This window comes from Melozone crissalis, unplaced genomic scaffold (genome assembly GCF_028551555.1).
Source record: "Melozone crissalis strain CALT ecotype California unplaced genomic scaffold, PUWL_Pcris_2 ptg000154l_1, whole genome shotgun sequence".
In the NCBI taxonomy this organism is placed as follows: Eukaryota; Metazoa; Chordata; class Aves; order Passeriformes; family Passerellidae; genus Melozone; species Melozone crissalis.
The window spans coordinates 2,973-26,963 of record NW_026535925.1 but is presented as its reverse complement, the minus strand read 5'-3'; the positions used below and the strand labels follow the sequence as shown (position 1 = coordinate 26,963).

Below are 23,991 nucleotides of genomic sequence, written 5' to 3'. Positions count from 1 at the left end.
GGACTGGGATAAACTGGGATGGACTGGGAGGGGATTTGGGGGTATTTGGGATAAACTGGGAGGGACTGGGAGCGACTGGGATGGGAATGGGGGGAACTGGGAGAGAATTTGGGGGTAACTGGGATAAACTGGGATGGACTGGGGGGAAACTGGGATAGATTGGGACAAACTGGGATGAACTGGGAGGGACTGGGAGAGGATTTGGCGGGAACTGGGACAGACTGGGAGGGAACTGGGGGAACTGGGATAAACTGGGGGGAAGTGAGCGGGGGAGAGTCGACGAACTGGTTTGAACTGGGAGGGAACTGGGAGAGGGAACACTGGGGTTACTGGGATATACTGGGAGAGGACTGGGATGGGATTGGGAGGGACTGGGATGGACTGGGAGAGGATCAGAGGGTAACTGGGATGGACTGGGAGGGGAACTGGGCCTTACTGGGATGGAGGCAGGGCTGAACTGGGGACACTGGGAGAGGATTTGGGGGTAACTGGGATATACTGGGAGGCACTGGGAGGAACTGGAAGGGACTGGGAACAAACTGGGATGGACTGGGAGGGGATTGGGATGGACTGGGAACAAACTGGGATGGACTGGGAGCAACTGGGAAGGGGCTTGGGGGCTTGGAAGTGAACTGGGAGCACTGGGAGGGAACTGGGTTATACTGGGAGGGAACTGGGATGAACTGGGATGAACTGGAAAGGAACTGGGTTATACTGGGATATAATGGGAGGGACTGGGGGGAACTGGGAGAGGATTTGGGGGTAACTGGGATATACTGGGAGGACTGGGACAGGATTTGGGGTAACTGGGACAGACTGGGAGGGAACTGGGATAAACTGGGATGGACTGGGAGAGGATTTGGGGGTAACTGGGATAAACTGGGGGACTGGGATAAACTGGGAGGGAACTGGGAAGGGATTTGGGGGTAACTGGAATAAACTGGGAGGGACTGGAAGAGGATTTGGTGGGAACTGGAACAGACTGGGATGGACTGGGAGGGACTGGGATGGACTGGGAGAGGATTTGGGGGGACTGGGTTATACTGGGAGGGACTGGGATAAACTGGGAGGAACTGGGGGGGACTGGGAAGGGATTTGGGGGGAACTGGGATAAACTGGGCCAAACTGGGAGAGACTGGAGGGGACTGGCAGGGACTGGGAGAGGATTTGGGGGGAACTGGGATGGACTGGATAAACTGGGATGGACTGGGAGAGGATTTGGGGGGAACTGGGATGGACTGGGATAAACTGGGATGGACTGGGAGAGGATTTGGGGGAACTGGGACAAACTGGGGGGGACTGGGACAAACAGGGAGGGGTCTGGGATGGACTGGGAGGGAACTGGGTTACTGGGATGGACTGGGAGGGAACTGGGCCATACTGGGATGGACTGGGAGGGAACTGGGCCATACTGGGATGGAGCCAGAGGTGAACTGGGGACACTGGGAGGGAACTGGGGTGAACTGGGGACACTGGGAGGGAACTGGGATGGACTGGGAGGGAACTGGGAGCGTTTTGGGGGTAACTGGTTTGTACTGGGTTATACTGGGAAGGACTGGGGGGGGGGGGGGGGGCGTTGGAGCCAAACTGGAGCACTGGGAGGCTCCAGAGCCGCTCCCAGTATAACCCAGTACATCCAGTATAACCCAGTCCATCCCAGTTCCCTCCCAGTCCATCCCAGTTTGTCCCAGTCCCCTCCCAGTCCTTCCCAGTTTGATCCCAGTATATCCCAGTCCCTCCCAGTATATCCAGTCCATCCCAGTCTGACCAGTTTCCCCACAGGTTTCAGCCCCGGGGTGGACGCGGTGGATTCCGAGGCAGAGGTGAGTCCCAGTATAAACCAGTATGGACCAGTAACGCTCCCAGTATAGCCCAGTATCCCCAGTTCCTCTCCCAGTATATCCCAGTATAACCCAGTTCCCTTCCCGGTCCCTCCCAGTATAAACCAGTACAACCCAGTTCCCTTCCTAGTATATCCCAGTCCCTCCCAGTACAATCCCAGTATCCCCAGTTCCCCTCCCAGTACATCCCAGTATCCCCAGTTTCCTCCCAGTACAAACCAGTATGTCCCAGTATAACCCAGTTCCTCTCCCAGTTCCTCCCAGTATAAACCAGTATACCCCAGTTCCTCTTCCAGTACCCCCAGTTCCTCTCCCAGTCCCTCCCAGTATATCCCAGTTCTCCTCCCAGTATATCCCAGTATAACCCAGTCCCCTCCCAGTCTCTCCCAGTATAACCCAGTTTCCCCCCGCAGGTTCCGGTTTCACGCCCGCGGAGGGGGGCGGAGCCAGAGGAGGGGGCGTGGCCCGCGGAGGGGGCGGAGCCAGAGGCGGCCCCCGGGGGGCGTGGCCGAGGCCGAGGGGGCGGGGCCAGGGGCGGGGCCCGCGGCGGCTTCAAAGGCGGCAAAAAAGTGACGGTGGAGCCGCACAGGCATGAGGGTAACTGGGGATACTGGGTTATACTGGTTTATACTGGGAGGGACTGGAGGGACTGGGAGGGTGGAGCCGCACAGGCATGAGGGTAACTGGGATACTGGGTTATACTGGTTTATACTGGGAGGGACTGGGAGGGACTGGGAGGGTGGAGCCGCACCGGCATGAGGGTAACTGGGGATACTGGGTTATACTGGTTTATACTGGGAGGGACTGGGAGGGACTGGGAGGGTGGAGCCGCACCGGCATGAGGGTAACTGGGGATGCTGGGTTATACTGGTTTATACTGGGAGGGACTGGGAGGGTGGAGCCGCACCGGCATGAGGGTAACTGGGGATACTGGGTTATACTGGTTTATACTGGGAGGGACTGGGAGGGTGGAGCCACACCGGCATGAGGGTAACTGGGGATACTGGGTTATACTGGTTTATACTGGGAGGGACTGGGAGGGACTGGGAGGGACTGGGAGGGTGGAGCCGCACCGGCATGAGGGTAACTGGGGATACTGGGTTATACTGGTTTATACTGGGAGGGACTGGGAGGGTGGAGCCGCACCGGCATGAGGGTAACTGGGGATACTGGGTTATACTGGTTTATACTGGGAGGGACTGGGAGGGTGGAGCCGCACCGGCATGAGGGTAACTGGGGATACTGGGTTATACTGGTTTATACTGGGAGGGACTGGGAGGGTGGAGCCGCACCGGCATGAGGGTAACTGGGGATGCTGGGTTATACTGGTTTATACTGGGAGGGACTGGGAGGGACTGGGAGGGTGGAGCCGCACCGGCATGAGGGTAACTGGGGATACTGGGTTATACTGGTTTATACTGGGAGGGACTGGGAGGGTGGAGCCACACCGGCATGAGGGTAACTGGGGATACTGGGTTATACTGGTTTATACTGGGAGGGACTGGGAGGGACTGGGAGGGTGGAGCCGCACCGGCATGAGGGTAACTGGGGATACTGGTTTGTACTGGGAGGGACTGGGAGAGAGTGTAAGGGTAACTGGGATGGACTGGTTTATACTGGGAGGGACTGGGGATGGGGCTGTGGAGCAGCTGAGGGTCCCAGGTGTATCCCAGGAGTAACCCAGGAGTAACCCAGGTGTATCCCAGGTGTATCCCAGGAGTAACCCAGGTGTATCTCAGGTGTATCCCAGGAGTAACCCAGGTGTATCTCACCCATATCTCACCTGTCCCAGGTGTATCCCAGGTGTAACCCAGGTGTATCCCAGGTGTATCTCAGGTGTATCCCAGGTGTAACCCAGATGTATCCCAGATGTATCCCAGGTGTAACCCAGGTGTATCTCAGGTGTATCCCAGGTGTAACCCAGATGTATCCCAGGTGTAACCCAGGTGTATCCCAGATGTATCCCAGGTGTATCCCAGGTGTATCCCAGGTGTAACCCAGATGTATCTCACCCATATCTCACCTGTCCCAGGTGTGTTCATCTGCCAGGGCCGTGAGGTGTAGTTGCCTGTCCCAGGTGTAACTGAGGTGTAACTCACCTGTCCCTCACCTGTCCCAGGTGTATCCCAGGTGTATTTACCTGTCCCAGGTGTACAATAGGGATATCAGGGTGTATCCCAGGTGTAACCCAGGTGTATCCCAGGTGTATCCCAGGTGTAACTCACCTGTCCCTCACCTGTCCCAGGTGTATCCCAGATGTATCCCAGGTGTAACCCAGGTGTAACCCAGGTGTAACTCACCTGTCCCAGGTGTAACCCAGGTGTAACTCACCTGTCCCTCACCTGTCCAGGTGTATCCCAGATGTAACCCAGGTGTAACTCACCTGTCCCTCACCCTGTCCCAGGTGTATCCCAGGTGTATCCCAGGTGTAACCCAGGTGTAACCCAGGTGTAACTCACCTGTCCCTCACCTGTCCCAGGTGTATCCCAGGTGTATCCCAGGTGTAACCCAGGTGTATCCAGGTGTATCCCAGGTGTAACCCAGGTGTATCCCAGGTGTATCTCACCTGTCCCTCACCTGTCCCAGGTGTATCCCAGATGTATTTACCTGTCCCAGGTGTACAATAGGGATATCAGGTGTATCCCAGGTGTATCCCAGGTGTATCCCAGGTGTATCTCACCTGTCCCTCACCTGTCCCAGGTGTATCCCAGGTGTATCCCAGGTGTAACTCACCTGTCCCAGGTGTATCCAGGTGTATTTACCTGTCCCAGGTGTATCCCAGGTGTAACCCAGGTGTATCCCAGGTGTATCCAGGTGTAACTCACCTGTCCCTCACCTGTCCCAGGTGTATCCCAGGTGTATCCCAGGTGTATTTACCTGTCCCAGGTGTATCCCAGGTGTATCCCAGGTGTATCCAGGTGTATCCCAGGTGTATCCCAGGTGTATTTACCTGTCCCAGGTGTATCCCAGGTGTATCCCAGGTGTATCCCAGGTGTATTTACCTGTCCCAGGTGTATCCCAGTGTAACCCAGGTGTATCCCAGGTGTAACCCAGGTGTATCCAGGTGTATCCCAGGTGTATTTACCTGTCCCAGGTGTATCCCAGTGTATTCCAGGTGTATTTACCTGTCCCAGGTGTAACCCAGGTGTATCCAGGTGTATCCCAGGTGTATCCAGGTGTATCCCAGGTGTATCCCAGGTGTATCCCAGGTGTATTTACCTGTCCCAGGTGTATCCCAGGTGTATCCCAGGTGTATCCCAGGTGTAACCCAGGTGTATCCAGGTGTATCCAGGTGTATCCCAGGTGTATCCCAGGTGTATTTACCTGTCCCAGGTGTATCCCAGGTGTAACTCACCTGTCCCTCACCTGTCCCAGGTGTATCCCAGGTGTATCCCAGCTGTATCCCAGGTGTATTTACCTGTCCCAGGTGTATCCCAGATGTATCCCAGGTGTAACTCACCTGTCCCTCACCTGTCCCAGGTGTATCCCAGGTGTATCCCAGGTGTATTTACCTGTCCCAGGTGTATCCCAGGTGTATCCCAGGTGTATCCCAGGTGTAACCCAGGTGTAACTCACCTGTCCCTCCCCTGTCCAGGTGTGTTCATCTGCCGGGGCCGGCGAGGACGCGCTGGTGACGGCGGAACCTGGTGCCGGGGGAGTCGGTGTACGGGGAGAAACGCATCAGCGTCGAGGTACGGACTGGGGGGGACTGGTTTATACTGGGATGGACTGGGAGGGACTGGAGGGGACTGGGAGGGACTGGGATGGACTGGGATATACTGGGATGGGACTGGGGGAGACTGGGATGGAATTGGGAGGGACTGGGATGGGACTGGGTTATACTGGGAGGGACTGGGATGGGACTGGAACAAACTGGGAGGGACTGGATATACTGGGGGATACTGGTTTATACTGGGATGGACTGGGATGGGACTGGGTTATACTGGGAGGGACTGGAGGGACTGGAGCACTGGAGTGGGACTGGGAGGGACTGGGACAAACCGGGAGGGAACTGGGAGGGACTGGTTTGTACTGGGAGGGACTGGATAGACTGGGATGGAACTGGGAGTCGAACTAGGGGGTACTGGGAGGGACTGGGATATACTGGGTTATACTGGGAGTGGGACTGGGATGGACTGGGAGCACTGGTTTGTACTGGGAATGAGACTGGAGGGGGACTGGGACAGACTGGGAGTGGGACTGGTTTATACTGGGAGTACTGGGAGTAAGACTGGGGGGAACTGGGATGGACCTGGAGCAAACTGGGACAAACTGGGAGTACTGGGAGGGACTGGGGGATACTGGTTTATACTGGGAATGGGACGGACTGGGAGCACTGGTTTGTACTGGGATGGACTGGGGGGAACTGGGATGGACTGGGGGGACTGGGAGGGACTGGTTTATACTGGGATGGGACTGGGGGATACTGGGAGGGAACTGGGATGGGACTGGGAGAGACTGGGGATACTGGTTTATACTGGGAATGGGACTGGGAGGGACTGGGAGCACTGGTTTATACTGGGATGGGACTGGGGAGGACTGGTTTGTAATGGTCTGTACTGGATCATACTGGTCTGTACTGGTTCATACTGGTCCATACTGGTTTATTCTGGTTCGTACTACTTTATACTGGTCCATACTGGTTTATACTGGTTCATACCGCTCCATACTGGTCCTTACTGGTTCGTACTGGCCTGTACTGGTTTGTACCAGTTTGTACCACCCATACTGGTTTATACTGGTCCATACTGGTTTATAGGGATGTATAGGCATTTATAGGGGTTCATACCAGTCTATACTGGTTTATACTGGTTTAAACCATTCCAAACTGGTTTATACTGGTCCGTACTGGTTGGCAGGAGGGCGAGGCCTCGGTGCGGTACCGCGCCTGGAACCCGTTCCGCTCCGAACTGGGCTATACTGGTCCATACTGGTTTATAGGGATGTATAGGGATTTGTACCAGTCTGTACCAGTCTATACTGGTTTATACTGGTTTAAACCATTCCAAACTGGTTTATACTGGTCCGTACTGGTTGGCAGGAGGGCGAGGCCTCGGTGCAGTACCGCGCCTGGAACCCGTTCCGCTCCAAACTGGGCTATACTGGTCCATACTGGTTTGTAGGGACATATAGGGATTTGTACCAGTTTGTACCAGTCTATACTGGTTTATACTGGTTTAAACCATTCCAAACTGGTTTATACTGGTTGGCAGGAGGGCGAGGCCTCGGTGGAGTACCGCGCCTGGAACCCGTTCCGCTCCGAACTGGGCTATACTGGTCCATACTGGTTTATAGGGATATATAGGGATTTGTACCAGTTTATACCAGTCTATACTGGTTTATACTGGTTTAAACCATTCCAAACTGGTTTATACTGGTCCGTACTGGTGCGCAGGAGGGCGAGGCCTCGGTGCAGTACCGCGCCTGGAACCCGTTCCGCTCCGAACTGGGCTATACTGGTCCATACTAGTTTATAGGGATATATAGGGATTTGTACCAGTTTGTACCAGTCTATACTGGTTTATACTGGTTTAAACCATTCCAAACTGGTTTATACTGGTCCGTACTGGTGCGCAGGAGGGCGAGGCCTCGGTGGAGTACCGCGCCTGGAACCCGTTCCGCTCCAAACTGGGCTATACTGGTCCATACTGGTTTATAGGGATATATAGGGATTTGTACCAGTTTGTACCAGTCTATACTGGTTTATACTGGTTTAAACCATTCCAAACTGGTTTATACTGGTTTATACTGGTTGGCAGGAGGGCGAGGCCTCGGTGGAGTACCGCGCCTGGAACCCGTTCCGCTCCGAACTGGGTTATACTGGTCCATACTGGTTTATAGGGATATATAGGGATTTGTACCAGTTTGTACCAGTCTATACTGGTTTATACTGGTTTAAACCATTCCAAACTGGTTTATACTGGTCCGTACTGGTGCGCAGGAGGGCGAGGCCTCGGTGCGGTACCGCGCCTGGAACCCGTTCCGCTCCGAACTGGGCTATACTGGTCCATACTGGTTTATAGGGATATATAGGGATTTGTACCAGTTTATACCAGTCTATACTGGTTTATACTGGTTTAAACCATTCCAAACTGGTTTATACTGGTCCGTACTGGTGCGCAGGAGGGCGAGGCCTCGGTGCAGTACCGCGCCTGGAACCCGTTCCGCTCCAAACTGGGCTATACTGGTCCATACTGGTTTGTAGGGACATATAGGGATTTGTACCAGTTTGTACCAGTCTATACTGGTTTATACTGGTTTAAACCATTCCAAACTGGTTTATACTGGTCCGTACTGGTGCGCAGGAGGGCGAGGCCTCGGTGCAGTACCGCGCCTGGAACCCGTTCCGCTCCGAACTGGGCTATACTGGTCCATACTGGTTTATAGGGATATATAGGGATTTGTACCAGTTTGTACCAGTCTATACTGGTTTATACTGGTTTAAACCATTCCAAACTGGTTTATACTGCTTTATACTGGTTGGCAGGAGGGCGAGGCCTCGGTGGAGTACCGCGCCTGGAACCCGTTCCGCTCCGAACTGGGTTATACTGGTCCATACTGGTTTATAGGGATATATAGGGATTTGTACCAGTTTGTACCAGTCTATACTGGTTTATACTGGTTTAAACCATTCCAAACTGGTTTATACTGGTCCGTACTGGTGCGCAGGAGGGCGAGGCCTCGGTGCGGTACCGCGCCTGGAACCCGTTCCGCTCCGAACTGGGCTATACTGGTCCATACTGGTTTATAGGGATATATAGGGATTTGTACCAGTTTATACCAGTCTATACTGGTTTATACTGGTTTAAACCATTCCAAACTGGTTTATACTGGTCCGTACTGGTGCGCAGGAGGGCGAGGCCTCGGTGCAGTACCGCGCCTGGAACCCGTTCCGCTCCAAACTGGGCTATACTGGTCCATACTGGTTTGTAGGGACATATAGGGATTTGTACCAGTTTGTACCAGTCTATACTGGTTTATACTGGTTTAAACCATTCCAAACTGGTTTATACTGGTTGGCAGGAGGGCGAGGCCTCGGTGGAGTACCGCGCCTGGAACCCGTTCCGCTCCGAACTGGGCTATACTGGTCCATACTGGTTTATAGGGATATATAGGGATTTGTACCAGTTTGTACCAGTCTATACTGGTTTATACTGGTTTAAACCATTCCAAACTGGTTTATACTGGTCCGTACTGGTGCGCAGGAGGGCGAGGCCTCGGTGCAGTACCGCGCCTGGAACCCGTTCCGCTCCGAACTGGGCTATACTGGTCCATACTGGTTTATAGGGATATATAGGGATTTGTACCAGTTTGTACCAGTCTATACTGGTTTATACTGGTTTAAACCATTCCAAACTGGTTTATACTGGTCCGTACTGGTGCGCAGGAGGGCGAGGCCTCGGTGCGGTACCGCGCCTGGAACCCGTTCCGCTCCAAACTGGGCTATACTGGTCCATACTGGTTTATAGGGATATATAGGGATTTGTACCAGTTTATACCAGTCTATACTGGTTTATACTGGTTTAAACCATTCCAAACTGGTTTATACTGGTCCGTACTGGTTGGCAGGAGGGCGAGGCCTCGGTGGAGTACCGCGCCTGGAACCCGTTCCGCTCCGAACTGGGTTATACTGGTCCATACTGGTTTATAGGGATATATAGGGATTTGTACCAGTTTGTACCAGTCTATACTGGTTTATACTGGTTTAAACCATTCCAAACTGGTTTATACTGGTCCGTACTGGTGCGCAGGAGGGCGAGGCCTCGGTGGAGTACCGCGCCTGGAACCCGTTCCGCTCCAAGCTCGCCGCCGCCATCTTGGGCGGCATCGACCGCATCCACATCCGGCCGGGTGCCAAGGTGCTGTACCTGGGCGCGGCCTCGGGCACCACCGTGAGCCACGTGTCAGACATCGTGGGGCAGGTATGGCACACCTGGGCACACCTGGGCACACCTGGGCACACCTGGGGATGGGTACAGACACACCTGGGTACAGGTGCCAAGGTGCTGTACCTGGGCGCGGCCTCGGGCACCACCGTCAGCCACGTGTCAGACATCGTGGGGCAGGTATGGCACACCTGGGCACACCTGGGCACACCTGGGCACACCTGGGCACACGTGGGGATGGGTACACACACACACCTGGGTGCAGGTGCCAAGGTGCTGTACCTGGGCGCGGCCTCGGGCACCACCGTCAGCCACGTGTCAGACATCGTGGGGCAGGTATGGCACACCTGGGCACACCTGGGCACACCTGGGCACACCTGGGCACACGTGGGGATGGGTACACACACACACCTGGGTGCAGGTGCCAAGGTGCTGTACCTGGGCGCGGCCTCGGGCACCACCGTCAGCCACGTGTCAGACATCGTGGGGCAGGTATGGCACACCTGGGCACACCTGGGCACACCTGGGCACACCTGGGGATGGGTACACACACACACCTGGGTGCAGGTGCCAAGGTGCTGTACCTGGGCGCGGCCTCGGGCACCACCGTCAGCCACGTGTCAGACATCGTGGGGCAGGTATGGCACACCTGGGCACACCTGGGCACACCTGGGCACACCTGGGCACACGTGGGGATGGGTACACACACACACCTGGGTGCAGGTGCCAAGGTGCTGTACCTGGGCGCGGCCTCGGGCACCGCCGTCAGCCACGTGTCAGACATCGTGGGGCAGGTATGGCACACCTGGGCACACCTGGGCACACCTGGGCACACCTGGGTATGGCACACACACACCTGGGCACACCTGGGCATGGCACACACACACCTGGGTATGGCACACACACACACCTGGGGATGGGTACAGACACACCTGGGCACACCTGGGCATGGGTACAGACACACCTGGGTACAGGGGCCAAGGTGCTGTACCTGGGCACGGCATCGGGCACCACCGTCAGCCACGTGTTGGATATCGTGGGGCAGGTGAGATACACCTGGGCACACCTGGGCACACCTGGGCACCTGTACCAACACACCTGGATATGGCACAGACACACCTGAGTATGCCAAACACACACCTGGAGATGGCGCACACACACCTGGGGATGGCACACACACACCTGGGGATGGCACACACACACCTGGGCGCCCCTGGGGATGGCACACACACACCTGGGCACACCTGGGGATGGCGCACACACACCTGGGCGCCCCTGGGGATGGCACACACACACCTGGGCACACCTGGGGATGGCGCACACACACCTGGGCGCCCCTGGGGATGGCACAGACACACCTGGGCACACCTGGGGATGGCACACACACACCTGGGCACACCTGGGGATGGCACACACACACCTGGCCACACCTGGGGATTGCACACACACACCTGGGCGCACCTGGAGATGGCACAGACACACCTGGGCACACCTGGGGATGGCACACACACACCTGGGCGCACCTGGGGATGGCACACACACACCTGGGGATGGCACACACACACCTGGGCACACCTGGGGATTGCACACACACACCTGGGCACACCTGGGGATGGCACAGACACACCTGGGCACACCTGGGGATGGCACACACACACCTGGGCGCACCTGGGGATGGCACACACACACCTGGGGATGGCACACACACACCTGGGCACACCTGGGGATGGCACACACACACCTGGGCACACCTGGGGATGGCACAGACACACCTGGGCACACCTGGGGATGGCACACACACACCTGGGCACACCTGGGGATGGCACAGACACACCTGGGCACACCTGGGGATGGCACAGACACACCTGGGCACACCTGGGGATGGCACACACACACCTGGGGATGGCACACACACCCCTGGGCACACCTGGGGATGGCACAGACGCACCTGGGGATGGCACACACACACCTGGGCACACCTGGGGATGGCACAGACACACCTGGGGATGGCACACACACCTGGGCACACCTGGGGATGGCACAGACACACCTGGGGATGGCACAGACACACCTGGGGATGGCACACACACACCTGGGCACGCCTGGGGATGGCACAGACACACCTGGGGATGGCACAGACACACCTGGGGATTGCACACCCACACCTGGGCACACCTGGGGATGGCACAGACACACCTGGGGATGGCACACACACACCTGGGCACACCTGGGGATGGCGCACACACACCTGGGGATGGCACACACACACCTGGGGATGGCGCACACACACCTGGGCGCACCTGGGGATGGCACAGACACACCTGGGCACACCTGGGGATGGCGCACACACACCTGGGGATGGCACACACACACCTGGGCACACCTGGGGATGGCACACACACACCTGGCCACACCTGGGGATTGCACACACACACCTGGGCACACCTGGGGATGGCACAGACACACCTGGGCACACCTGGGGATGGCACACACACACCTGGGCACACCTGGGGATGGCACACACACACCTGGGCGCACCTGGGGATGGCGCACACACACCTGGGCACACCTGGGGATTGCACACACACACCTGGGCGCACCTGGGGATGGCACACACACACCTGGGCACACCTGGGGATGGCACACACCCACCTGGGCACACCTGGGGATGGCACAGACACGCCTGGGGATGGCACACACACACCTGGGGATGGCACACACACCTGGGCACACCTGGGGATGGCACAGACACACCTGGGGATGGCACAGACACACCTGGGGATGGCACACACACACCTGGGCACGCCTGGGGATGGCACAGACACACCTGGGGATGGCACAGACACACCTGGGGATTGCACACCCACACCTGGGCACACCTGGGGATGGCACAGACACACCTGGGGATGGCACACACACACCTGGGCACACCTGGGGATGGCGCACACACACCTGGGGATGGCACACACACACCTGGGGATGGCGCACACACACCTGGGCGCACCTGGGGATGGCACAGACACACCTGGGCACACCTGGGGATGGCGCACACACACCTGGGGATGGCACACACACACCTGGGCACACCTGGGGATGGCACACACACACCTGGCCACACCTGGGGATTGCACACACACACCTGGGCACACCTGGGGATGGCACAGACACACCTGGGCACACCTGGGGATGGCACACACACACCTGGGCGCACCTGGGGATGGCGCACACACACCTGGGCGCCCCTGGGGATGGCACAGACACACCTGGGCACACCTGGGGATGGCACACACACACCTGGGCGCACCTGAGGTGCCACCAAGGCCTCACCTGGCCCAGCTGGCACCGATGTGGTGCCCCCACGGTGCTGGGAGCAGCTGGTGGTGGCACCTGCAGGAGACCTCGGGTGGCCTTTGGTGACCTTTGGTGACTTTCGGTGACACCTGGTGACCTCTGGTGGCACCTGGTGACCTTAGGTGGACATTGATGACCTTTGGTGACCTTTGGTGACCATTGATGACCTATGGTGACCACTGCTGACCTTTGGTGGCCATTGCTGACCTTTGGTGACCTTTGGTGACCATTGATGACCTATGGTGACCATTGCTGACCTTTGGTGGCCATTGATGACCTATGGTGACCATTGCTGACCTTTGGTGGCCATTGCTGACCTTTGGTGGCCATTGATGACCTATGGTGACCATTGATGACCTTTGGTGGCCATTGATGACCTTTGGTGGCCATTGGTGACCACTGCTGACCTTTGGTGGCCATTGCTGACCTTTGGTGACCATTGATGACCTTTGGTGGCCATTGATGACCTATGGTGACCATTGATGACCTTTGGTGGCCTTTGGTGGCCATTGCTGACCTTTGGTGACCATCGCTGACCACTGGTGATCTTTGGTGACCACTGCTGACCTTTGGTGACCACTGCTGACCTTTGGTGGCCATTGCTGACCTTTGGTGACCCTTGCTGACCATTGATGACCTTTGGTGACCATTGATGACCTTTGGTGTCCATTGCTGACCTTTGGTGGCCATTGATGACCTTTGGTGGCCATTGGTGACCTTTGGTGGCCATTGCTGACCTTTGGTGACCATTGATGACCTTTGGTGGCCCTGCTGACCTTTGGTGGCCATTGATGACCTTTGGTGGCCATTGGTGACCTTTGGTGGCCATTGCTGACCTTTGGTGACCATTGATGACCTTTGGTGGCCCTGCTGACCTTTGGTGGCCATTGATGACCTATGGTGACCATTGATGACCTTTGGTGGCCATTGCTGACCTTTGGTGACCATCGCTGACCACTGGTGATCTTTGGTGACCACTGCTGACCTTTGGTGACCACTGCTGACCTTTGGTGGCCATTGCTGACCTTTGGTGACCCTTGCTGACCATTGATGACCTTTGGTGACCATTGATGACCTTTGGTGTCCATTGCTGACCTTTGGTGTCCATTGCTGACCTTTGGTGGCCATTGCTGACCTTTGGTGGCCATTGCTGACCTTTGGTGACCTTTGGTGTCCATTGCTGACCTTTGGTGACCATTGCTGACCTTTGGTGACCATTGCTGACCTTTGGTGACCCTTGCTGACCTTTGGGGACCCTTGATGACCTTTGGTGGCCATTGCTGACCTTTGGTGACCACTGCTGACCTTTGGTGACCTTTGGTGGCCATTGCTGACCTTTGGTGACCACTGCTGACCTTTGGTGGCCTTTGGTGGCCATTGATGACCTTTGGTGGCCTTTGGTGGCCCTGCTGACCTTTGGTGGCCATTGATGACCTTTAGTGACAATGGCTGACTTTTGGTGACCCTGCTGACCTTTGGGGGCCATTGCTGAACTTTGGTGACCCTTGATGACCTTTGGTGACCTTTGGTGTCCATTGATGACCTTTGGTGGCCATTGCTGACCTTTAGTGGCCATTGATGACCTTTGGTGGCCATTGCTGACCTTTGGTGGCCATTGATGACCTTTGGTGACAATGGCTGACCTTTGGTGACATCTCATGACCTTTGGTGACCCCGGTGACCTCTGCTGACCCCAGGAGGGCGTGGTCTACGCCGTGGAGTTCTCGCACCGCTCGGGCCGGGACCTGCTCAACGTGGCCAAGAAGAGAACGAACGTGGTGCCGGTCATCGAGGACGCGCGGCACCCGCACAAGTACCGCATGCTGATTGGTCAGTGAGCCACGGGGGGGGCGGGGCTTCATCCTGAGGGGGCGGGGCTTACGGCTGAGGGGGTGGGGCTTCATCCTGAGGGGGCGTGGCTTCATTCTGGGTCACGCCCACGGGAACGAACGTGGTGCCGGCCATCGAGGACGCGCAGCACCCGCACAAGTACCGCATGCTGATTGGTCAGTCACTGAAAGGGGGCGGGGCTTAGACATTGAACACACCCACAGGGGCGGGTCTTGATCCTGGGGGCGGGGCTTCATCCTGGGTCACGCCCATGGGAACGAACGTGGTGCCGGCCATCGAGGACGCGCAGCACCCGCACAAGTACCGCATGCTGATTGGTCAGTCACTGAAAGGGGGCGGGGCTTAGACATTGAACACACCCACAGGGGCGGGTCTTGATCCTGGGGGCGGGGCTTCATCCTGGGTCACGCCCATGGGAACGAACGTGGTGCCGGTCATTGAGGATGCACGGCACCCACACAAATACCGCATGCTGATTGGTCAGTCTGGGAAAGGGGGCGGGGCTTCATCCTGAGGGGGCGGGGCTTACACCTGGGTCACACCCGTGGGAACGAACGTGGTGCCGGTCATCGAGGACGCGCAGCACCCACACAAGTACCGCGTGCTGATTGGTCAGTGACACCCGGGGGGCGGGCTTACTGCTGGGACACACCCACAGGGGTAGGGCTTACAGCTGAGGGGGTGGGGCTTCATCCAGAGGGGCGGGGCTTCATGCTGGGGTCACAGCCATGGGAACGAGTGTGGTGCCGGTCATGGAGGACGCGCGACACCCCCGCAAATACCACATGCTGATTGGTCAGTCTGGGAAAGGGGGCGGGGCTTCATCCTGGGTCACACCTGAAATTTTGGTATAAATTTGTGCCAATTTGGGATTTCCCAGGCTTGGTGGGCACCAAGTTTTGGGGTCATTTTGGGTTCCTGGCTGGAATTTTGGGGGAAATTTTGAGAAATTTTGTGGAAATTCCGAGGAATTTTATGGAAATTTTGGGATTTTTTTCTGGAATTTTGGGGGTTTTTCTAAAATTTTGGGATAAATTTTGGATGATTTGGGATTTCCCAGGCATGGTGGACGTGACCTTGGTGGGCACCAAATTTTGGGGTCGTTTTGGGTTCCTGGCTGGAATTTCATAGAAATTTTGAGGAATTTTTGTGAATTTTGTGGGGATTTCATGAAAATTTTGGGATTTTTTTCTGGAATTTTGGGATTTTTTCTGGAATTTTGGGACAAATTTGGGCCAATTTGGGATTTCCCCGGCATGGTGGACGTGATCTTGGTGGGCACCAAATTTTGAGTTCCTGGCTGGAATTTTGGGGGAATTTTGAAGAATTTCATGAAAATTTTGGGATTTTTCTGGAATTTTTGGATTTTTTCTAGAATTTTGGGATTTTTTTCTGGAATTTTGGGATAAATTTGGGCCAATTTGGGATTTCCCAGGCATGGTGGACCTGATCTTCACAGATGTTGAATTTTGGGTTCCTGGCTGGAATTTTTTGTGAATTTCATGAAAATTTTGGGATTTTTTTCTGGAATTTTGGGATAAATTTGGGATGATTTGGGATTTTTCCCCATTCCAGGTATGGGGGACATGATCTTGATGGGCACCAAATTTTGGGGCCATTTTGGGTTCCTGGCTGGAATTTCATAGAAATTTTGAGGAATTTTTGTGAATTTTGTGGGGATTTCATGAAAATTTTGGGATTTTTTTCTGGAATATTGGGATTTTTTTTCTGGAATTTTGGGATTTTGCAGATGTTGAATTTTGGGTTCCCGGCTGGAATTTTTTGTGAAGTTCATAAAAACTTTGGATTTTTTTCTGGAATTTTGGGATTTTTTTTCTAGAATTTTGGGATTTTTCTGGAATTTTGGGATTTTTTCTGGAATTTTGGGACAAATTTGTGCCAGTTTGGGATTCCCAGGCATGGTGGACGTGACCTTGGTGGGCACCAGATTTTGGGTTCCTGGCTGGAATTTTGGGGGAATTTTGAAGAATTTAATGGAAATTTGGGGATTTTTTTTCTGGAATTTTGGGGGTTTTTTTCTGGAATATTGGGATTTTTTTTCTGGAATTTTGGGATTTTTTTCTGGAATTTTGGGATATTTCTGGAATTCCTGGATTTTTTGGGATAAATTTGTGCCAATTTGGGACTCCCAGGCATGGTGGACGTGATCTTCGCCGACGTGGCGCAGCCGGACCAGACGCGCATCGTGGCGCTGAACGCGCATCACTTCCTGCGCTCCGGCGGGCACTTCCTCATCTCCATCAAGGTAAAACACCAGTACAGACCAGTATAAACCAGTACAGACCAGTATAAACCAGTACAGACCAGTATGGGCTGGTATAAACCAGTACAGACCAGTATAAACCAGTACAGACCAGTATGGGCTGGTATAAACCAGTACAGACCAGTATAAACCAGTACAGACCAGTACCATCTATCACTTCCTGCGCTCGGGGGGCATTTCCTTATCTCCATCAAGGTATGGAACCAGTATGGACCAGTACAGACCAGTATGGGCTGCTATAAACCGGTACAGACCAGTATAAACCAGTACAGACCAGTACAGACCAGTATAAACCAGTACAGACCAGTATGGGCTGGTATAAACCAGTACAGACCAGTATAAACCAGTACAGACCAGTACAGACCAGTACCATCCATCACTTCCTGCACTTGGGCGGGCACTTCCTCATCTCCATCAAGGTATGGAACCAGTATGGACCAGTATAAACCAGTACAGACCAGTATGGGCTGGTATAAACCAGTATAAACCAGTACAGACTAGTATGGGCCGGTTAAACACCAGTATAAACCAGTACAGACCAGTATGGGCCGGTTAAACACCAGTATAAACCAGTACAGACCAGTATGGGCCGGTTAAACACCAGTATAAACCAGTACAGACCAGTACAGACCAGTGTGGGCTGGTATAAACCAGTACAGACCAGTATAAACCAGTACAGACCAGTATAAACCAGTACAGACCAGTATGGGCCGGTTAAACACCAGTATAAACCAGTACAGACCAGTACAGACCAGTACCATCCATCCCTTCCTGCGCTCCAGCGGCCACTTCCTCATCTCCATCAAGGTATGGAACCAGTACAAACCAGTACAAACCAGTGTAGACCAGTCCAAACCAGTATAAACCAGTTAGAGACCCGTATAAACCAGGTAAGCACCAGTATAGACCGGTATAAACCAGTATGGACCAGTATAAACCAGTTAGAAACCAGTTAGAAACCAGTACAGACCAGTACAGATCAGTATGGGCCAGTTAGAAACCAGTATAAACCAGTACAAACCAGTACCATCCATCCCTTCCTGCGCTCGGGGGGGCACTTCCTCATCTCCATCAAGGTACAAACCAGTATAAACCAGTATGGACCAGTTAGAGACCAGTCCAAACCAGTATAAACCAGCTAGAGACCAGTATAAACCAGGTAAGCACCAGTATAGACCGGTATAAACCAGTATGGACCAGTATAAACCAGTAGGAGCAGTACAGGGCACTGGGTGGCTGGAACCAGTCTGGAACTGGGGTTGAACTGGTTTGAACTGGTTCTAACTGGGATTGAACTGGTTTGAGCTGGTTCTAACTGGGATTGAACTGGTTTGAGCTGGTTCGGACTGGTTTGAGTCGGGTTTGAACTGGTTTGAGTTGGTTTTTAACTGCAGTTGATCTGGTCTGAACTGGTTCTGACTGGTTTTTAACTGAAGTTGAACTGGTTCGAACTGGGACGGACTGGTTTGAACTGGTTCTGCTGGTTTGAACCGGTTCGAACTGGTTTGAGTTAGTTTGTAACTGGAGTTACGCTGGGTTGAACTGGTTCTGACTGGCGTGGAACTGGTTTTTACTGGTTCTAACCGGTTCTAACTGGGTTCTAGCTGGTTCTTACTGGTTCTAACTGGTTCTGATTGGGATTGAACTGGTTCAAACCAATTCTAACTGGTTCTAACTGGGATCTAACCGGTTCTAACTGGGATTTAACCACTTCTAACTGGGATTTCAGTGGTTCTAAGTGGCTCAAACCAGTTGTAACTGGATCTGACTGGTTTTGACTTGGATCTGACTGGGATTTAACTGGTTCTGTGTGCTTCAAACTGGTTTTAACTGGGATCTGACTGGTTTTCACTGGGATCTGACTGGTTTTAACTGGGATCTGACTGGTTCTAACTGGGATCAAACTGGCTCAAACCGATTCTAACTGGTTCTGAGCAGTTCCAACTGGAATTTAACTGCTTCTAACTGGGATCAGACTGGTTCTAACTGGCTCAAGCCGGTTCTAACTAGTCCTAACTGGGTTCTAACCAGTCCTGACTGGTTCTAATCGGTTCTAACTGGTTCTGACCTGTCCTAACTGGTTCTAACTGGCTCAAACTGGCATCTGACTGATTCTGCCTGGATCTAACTGAGATCAAACTGGTTTTAACTGGGATTTAACCAGTTCTAGCCAGTTCTAACTGGGATCTAACTCGACTCAAACCAGTTCTAACAAGTATTTCACTGGTTCTAACTGGCTCAAACCAGATCAAACCAGTTCTAGCTGGGATCTACCTGGTTCTAACCGGCCCAAACCGATTCTAACTGGGCTCAAACTGGTTTTAAGTGGGCTCAAACTGGTTCTAACCGGTTCTGACTGGTTCTAACTGGGTTCAGACCAGCTCTAACTGGTTCTAACTGGCTCAAACCAGTTCAAACCAGTTCTAACTAGGTTCTAACCAGTTCTAACTGGGTTCAAACTGGGCTCGATCCAGTTCCAACCAGTTCTAACTGGGATCTAACTGGTTCTGACTGGGATCAAACTGGTTCTGACTGGCTCTAACTGGTTCAAACCAGTTCAAACCGGCTCTAACTGGTTCTAACTGGACTCTAACTGGTTCTAACTGGGCTCAAACCAGTTCCAAACCAATTCCTACCAGTCCCAAACCACTCCAAACCAGTTCAAACCACTCCAAACCAGTTCAAACCACTCCAAACCGGTTCTAATTGCTTCTAACTGGGCTCAAACCGGTTCAAACCAGTTCAGACCAATTCTAAACTGGTTCTAACCAGGCTCAGGCAGGCCCAAACCAGTTCTAAGTGGCTCAGACTGGTTCTAACCAGCTCATACCGGTTCTAACTGGGCTCAAACCGGATCGAATTGGTTCTAACTGGTTCGAACTGGGATCTAGCCAGTTCAAACCAGCTCTGACTGGTTCAAACTGGGCCCAAACCAGTCCCAAACCAGTCCAAACCAGTCGGAACCGGTTCCCCCCGTTTAGGCGAACTGCATCGACTCGACGGCGCCGGCCGAGGCCGTGTTCGCGGGCGAGGTGAGGAAGATGACGGCCGAGAGGATGAAGCCGCAGGAGCAGCTGACGCTGGAGCCCTACGAGAGGGACCACGCCGTGGTGGTCGGCGTCTACCGGTGACTGGGGCGGACTGGGTTATACTGGTTTATACTGGGAGGGGTTGGGAGGGGCCGGGGGGAAAAAATCCGGGAGATTTTGGCGCAAAAATGGCGATTTTGGGGTGGAAAATGGGGATTTTATGGGGAAAAATGGGACTGGGAGGGACTGGGTTATATTGGGAGGGAACTGGGACGTACTGGTTTATACTGGTTTATACTGGGAGGGGCTGGGAGGAAAAAATGCAGGAGATTTAGGTGCAAAAATGGCGATTTTGGGGTGGAAAATGGGGATTTTATGGGGAAAAATGGGGATTTGGGGATAAAAGGGGACTGGGTTATACTGGGAGGGACTGGGTTATACTGGTTTATACTGGGAGGGGCCGGGAGGAAAAAATGCAGGCGATTTAGGTGCAAAAATGGCGATTTTGGGGTGGAAAATGGGGATTTTGTGGGGAAAAATGAGGATTTGGGGGATAAAAGGGGACTGGGTTATACTGGGAGGGACTGGGTTATACTGGTTTATACTGGTTTATACTGGTAGGGGCTGGGAGGAAAAATGCAGGAGATTTAGGTGCAAAAATGGCGATTTTGGGGTGGAAAACGGGGATTTTATGGGGAAAAATGGGGATTTGGGGGATAAAAGGGGACTGGGTTATACTGGGAGGGAACTGGTTTATACTGGTTTATACTGGTTTATACTGGTTTATACTGGTAGGGGCTGGGAGGAAAAATGCAGGAGATTTAGGTGCAAAAATGGCGATTTTGGGGTGAAAAATGGGGATTTTATGGGGAAAAAACGGAATTTTGGGGGATAAAAGAGGACTGGGTTATACTGGGAGGGAACTGGGTTATACTGGTTTATACTGGGAGGGGCTGGGGGAAAAAATGCAGGAGATTTAGGTGCAAAAATGGCGATTTTGGGGTGGAAAATGGGGATTTTATGGGGAAAAATGGGACTGGGAGGGACTGGGTTATATTGGGAGGGAACTGGGACGTACTGGTTTATACTGGTTTATACTGGGAGGGGCTGGAGGGGCTGGGGGGAAAAATCCGGGAGATTTTGGTGCAAAAATGGCGATTTTGGGGTGAAAAATGGGGATTTTATGGGGAAAAAACGGAATTTTGGGGATAAAAGAGGACTGGGTTATACAACTGGGTTATACTGGTTTATACTGGTTTATACTGGGAGGGGCTGGGAGGAAAAAATGCAGGAGATTTAGGTGCAAAAATGGCGATTTTGGGGTGGAAAATGGGGATTTTATGGGGAAAAATGGGAATGGGAGGGACTGGGTTATATTGGGAGGGAACTGGGACGTACTGGTTTATACTGGTTTATACTGGGAGGGGCTGGGGGGAAAAAATCCGGGAGATTTTGGTGCAAAAATGGCGATTTTGGGGTGAAAAATGGGGATTTTATGGGGAAAAAACGGAATTTTGGGGGATAAAAGGGGACTGGGTTATACTGGGAGGGAACTGGGTTATACTGGTTTATACTGGGAGGGGCTGGGAGGAAAAAATGCAGGAGATTTAGGTGCAAAAATGGCGATTTTGGGGTGAAAAATGGGGATTTTGTGGGGAAAAATGAGGATTTGGGGGATAAAAGGGGACTGGGTTATACTGGGAGGGAACTGGTTTATACTGGTTTATACTGGTTTATACTGGGAGGGGCTGGGGGGAAAAAATCGGGAGATTTTGGCGCAAAAATGGCGATTTTGGGGTGGAAAATGGTGATTTTATGGGGAAAAATGGGGATTTGGGGGATAAAAGGGGACTGGGTTATACTGGGAGGGAACTGGTTTATACTGGTTTATACTGGTTTATACTGGGAGGGGCCGGGAGGAAAAAATGCAGGCGATTTAGGTGCAAAAATGGCGATTTTGGGGTGGAAAATGGGGATTTTATGGGGAAAAATGAGGATTTGGGGGATAAAAGAGGACTGGGTTATACTGGGAGGGAACTGGGTTATACTGGTTTATACTGGTTTATACTGGGAGGGGCCGGGAGGAAAAAATGCAGGAGATTTAGGTGCAAAAATGGCGATTTTGGGGTGGAAAATGGGGATTTTATGGGGAAAAATGGGACTGGGAGGGACTGGGTTATATTGGAGGGAACTGGGACGTTCTGGTTTATACTGGTTTATACTGGGAGGGGCTGGGAGGGGCCGGGGGGAAAAAATCCGGGAGATTTTGGCGCAAAAATGGCGATTTTGGGGTGGAAAATGGGGATTTTATGGGGAAAAAAACGGAATTTTGGGGGATAAAAGAGGACTGGGTTATACTGGGAAGGAACTGGGTTATACTGGTTTATACTGGGAGGGGCTGGGAGGAAAAATGCAGGAGATTTAGGTGCAAAAATGGCGATTTTGGGGTGGAAAATGGGGATTTGGGGGTGAAAAATGGGGATTTTGGGGATACAAAGCGGACTGGGAGGGGCTGGTTTATACTGGGAGGGGACTGGGTTATACTGGTTTATACTGGGAGGGGCTGGGAGGGGACTGGGTTATACTGGTTTATACTGGGAGGGAAAAGTCCGGGAGTTTTAGGTGCAAAAATGGGGATTTTGGGGTGAAAAATGGGGATTTTTGGGGTACAAATGGGAATTTTGTGGGTAAAAAGGGGACTGGGTTATACTGGTTCATACTGGGAGGGCACTGGGTTATACTGGGAGGGGCCGGGGGGAAAAAATCCGCGAGATTTAGGTGTAAAAATGGAGATTTTGGGGTGGAAAATTGGGATTTTGGGGATCAATAGGGAACTGGTCCGTACTGGTCCATACTGGTCCATACTGGTCCGTACTGGTCCATACTGGTCCATACTGGTCCGTACTGGTCCATACTGGTTTATACTGGTCCGTACTGGTCCATACCGGTCCATACTGGTCCGTACTGGTCCATACTGGTCCGTACTGGTCCATACTGGTCCGTACTGGTCCATACTGGTCCATACTGGTTTATACTGGTCCGTACTGGTCCATACTGGTCCATACTGGTCCGTACTGGTCCGTACTGGTCCGTACTGGTCCATACTGGTCCATACTGGTCCATACTGGTCCGTACTGGTCCATACTGGTCCATACTGGTCCGTACTGGTCCATACTGGTCCATACTGGTCCATACTGGTCCGTACTGGTCCATACTGGTCCATACTGGTCCGTACTGGTCCATACTGGTCCATACTGGTCCATACCGGTCTATACTGGTTTATACTGGTCCATACTGGTCCATACTGGTCCATACTGGTCCATACTGGTCCGTACTGGTCCATACTGGTCCATACCGGTCTATACTGGTCCATACTGGTCCATACTGGTCCATACCGGTCTATACTGGTCCATACTGGTCCATACTGGTCCATACTGGTTTCTCACTGGTTTCTCACCGGTTTCTCACTGCTTCTCCCCCCCCCCCAGGCCCCCTCCCAAGGAGAAATGACGTCATCGCTCATCCGGTGGGGGCGTGGCCTATCCGGAAGTCGTTTGCACCATTCAGGAGTGGGCGTGGCCTATCCCGGAAGCCGCCGACGCTATTCAAGAGTGGGCGTGGTCGAACACGGAAGTGGGCGTGGCCTAAACCTGAAGTGACCGCGGAGTTTGGGGTGTGGGCGGGGCCTGGGGGGGTTTGTTTAATAAAGGAAATTTGGTAATTAATGTTGTTAATTAATTAATTAGGGG

The 23,991-nt window shown here is 53.5% G+C and overlaps 1 protein-coding gene across 1 annotated transcript; it reads left to right on the top strand.

Moving 5' to 3' along the window:
- The first annotated feature begins 376 nt into the window (after positions 1–376).
- LOC128948749 (rRNA 2'-O-methyltransferase fibrillarin-like) lies at positions 377–23,787 on the top strand. The gene is given in 12 exon segments (XM_054293512.1): positions 377–399; positions 1,783–1,823; positions 2,255–2,342; positions 2,344–2,438; positions 3,874–3,899; positions 5,464–5,478; positions 5,480–5,533; positions 9,593–9,763; positions 14,776–14,908; positions 17,083–17,195; positions 20,195–20,340; positions 23,731–23,787. Coding segments are annotated over 12 exon segments (927 nt in total). The 3' UTR covers positions 23,753–23,787.
- The last annotated feature ends 204 nt before the right edge of the window (positions 23,788–23,991 follow it).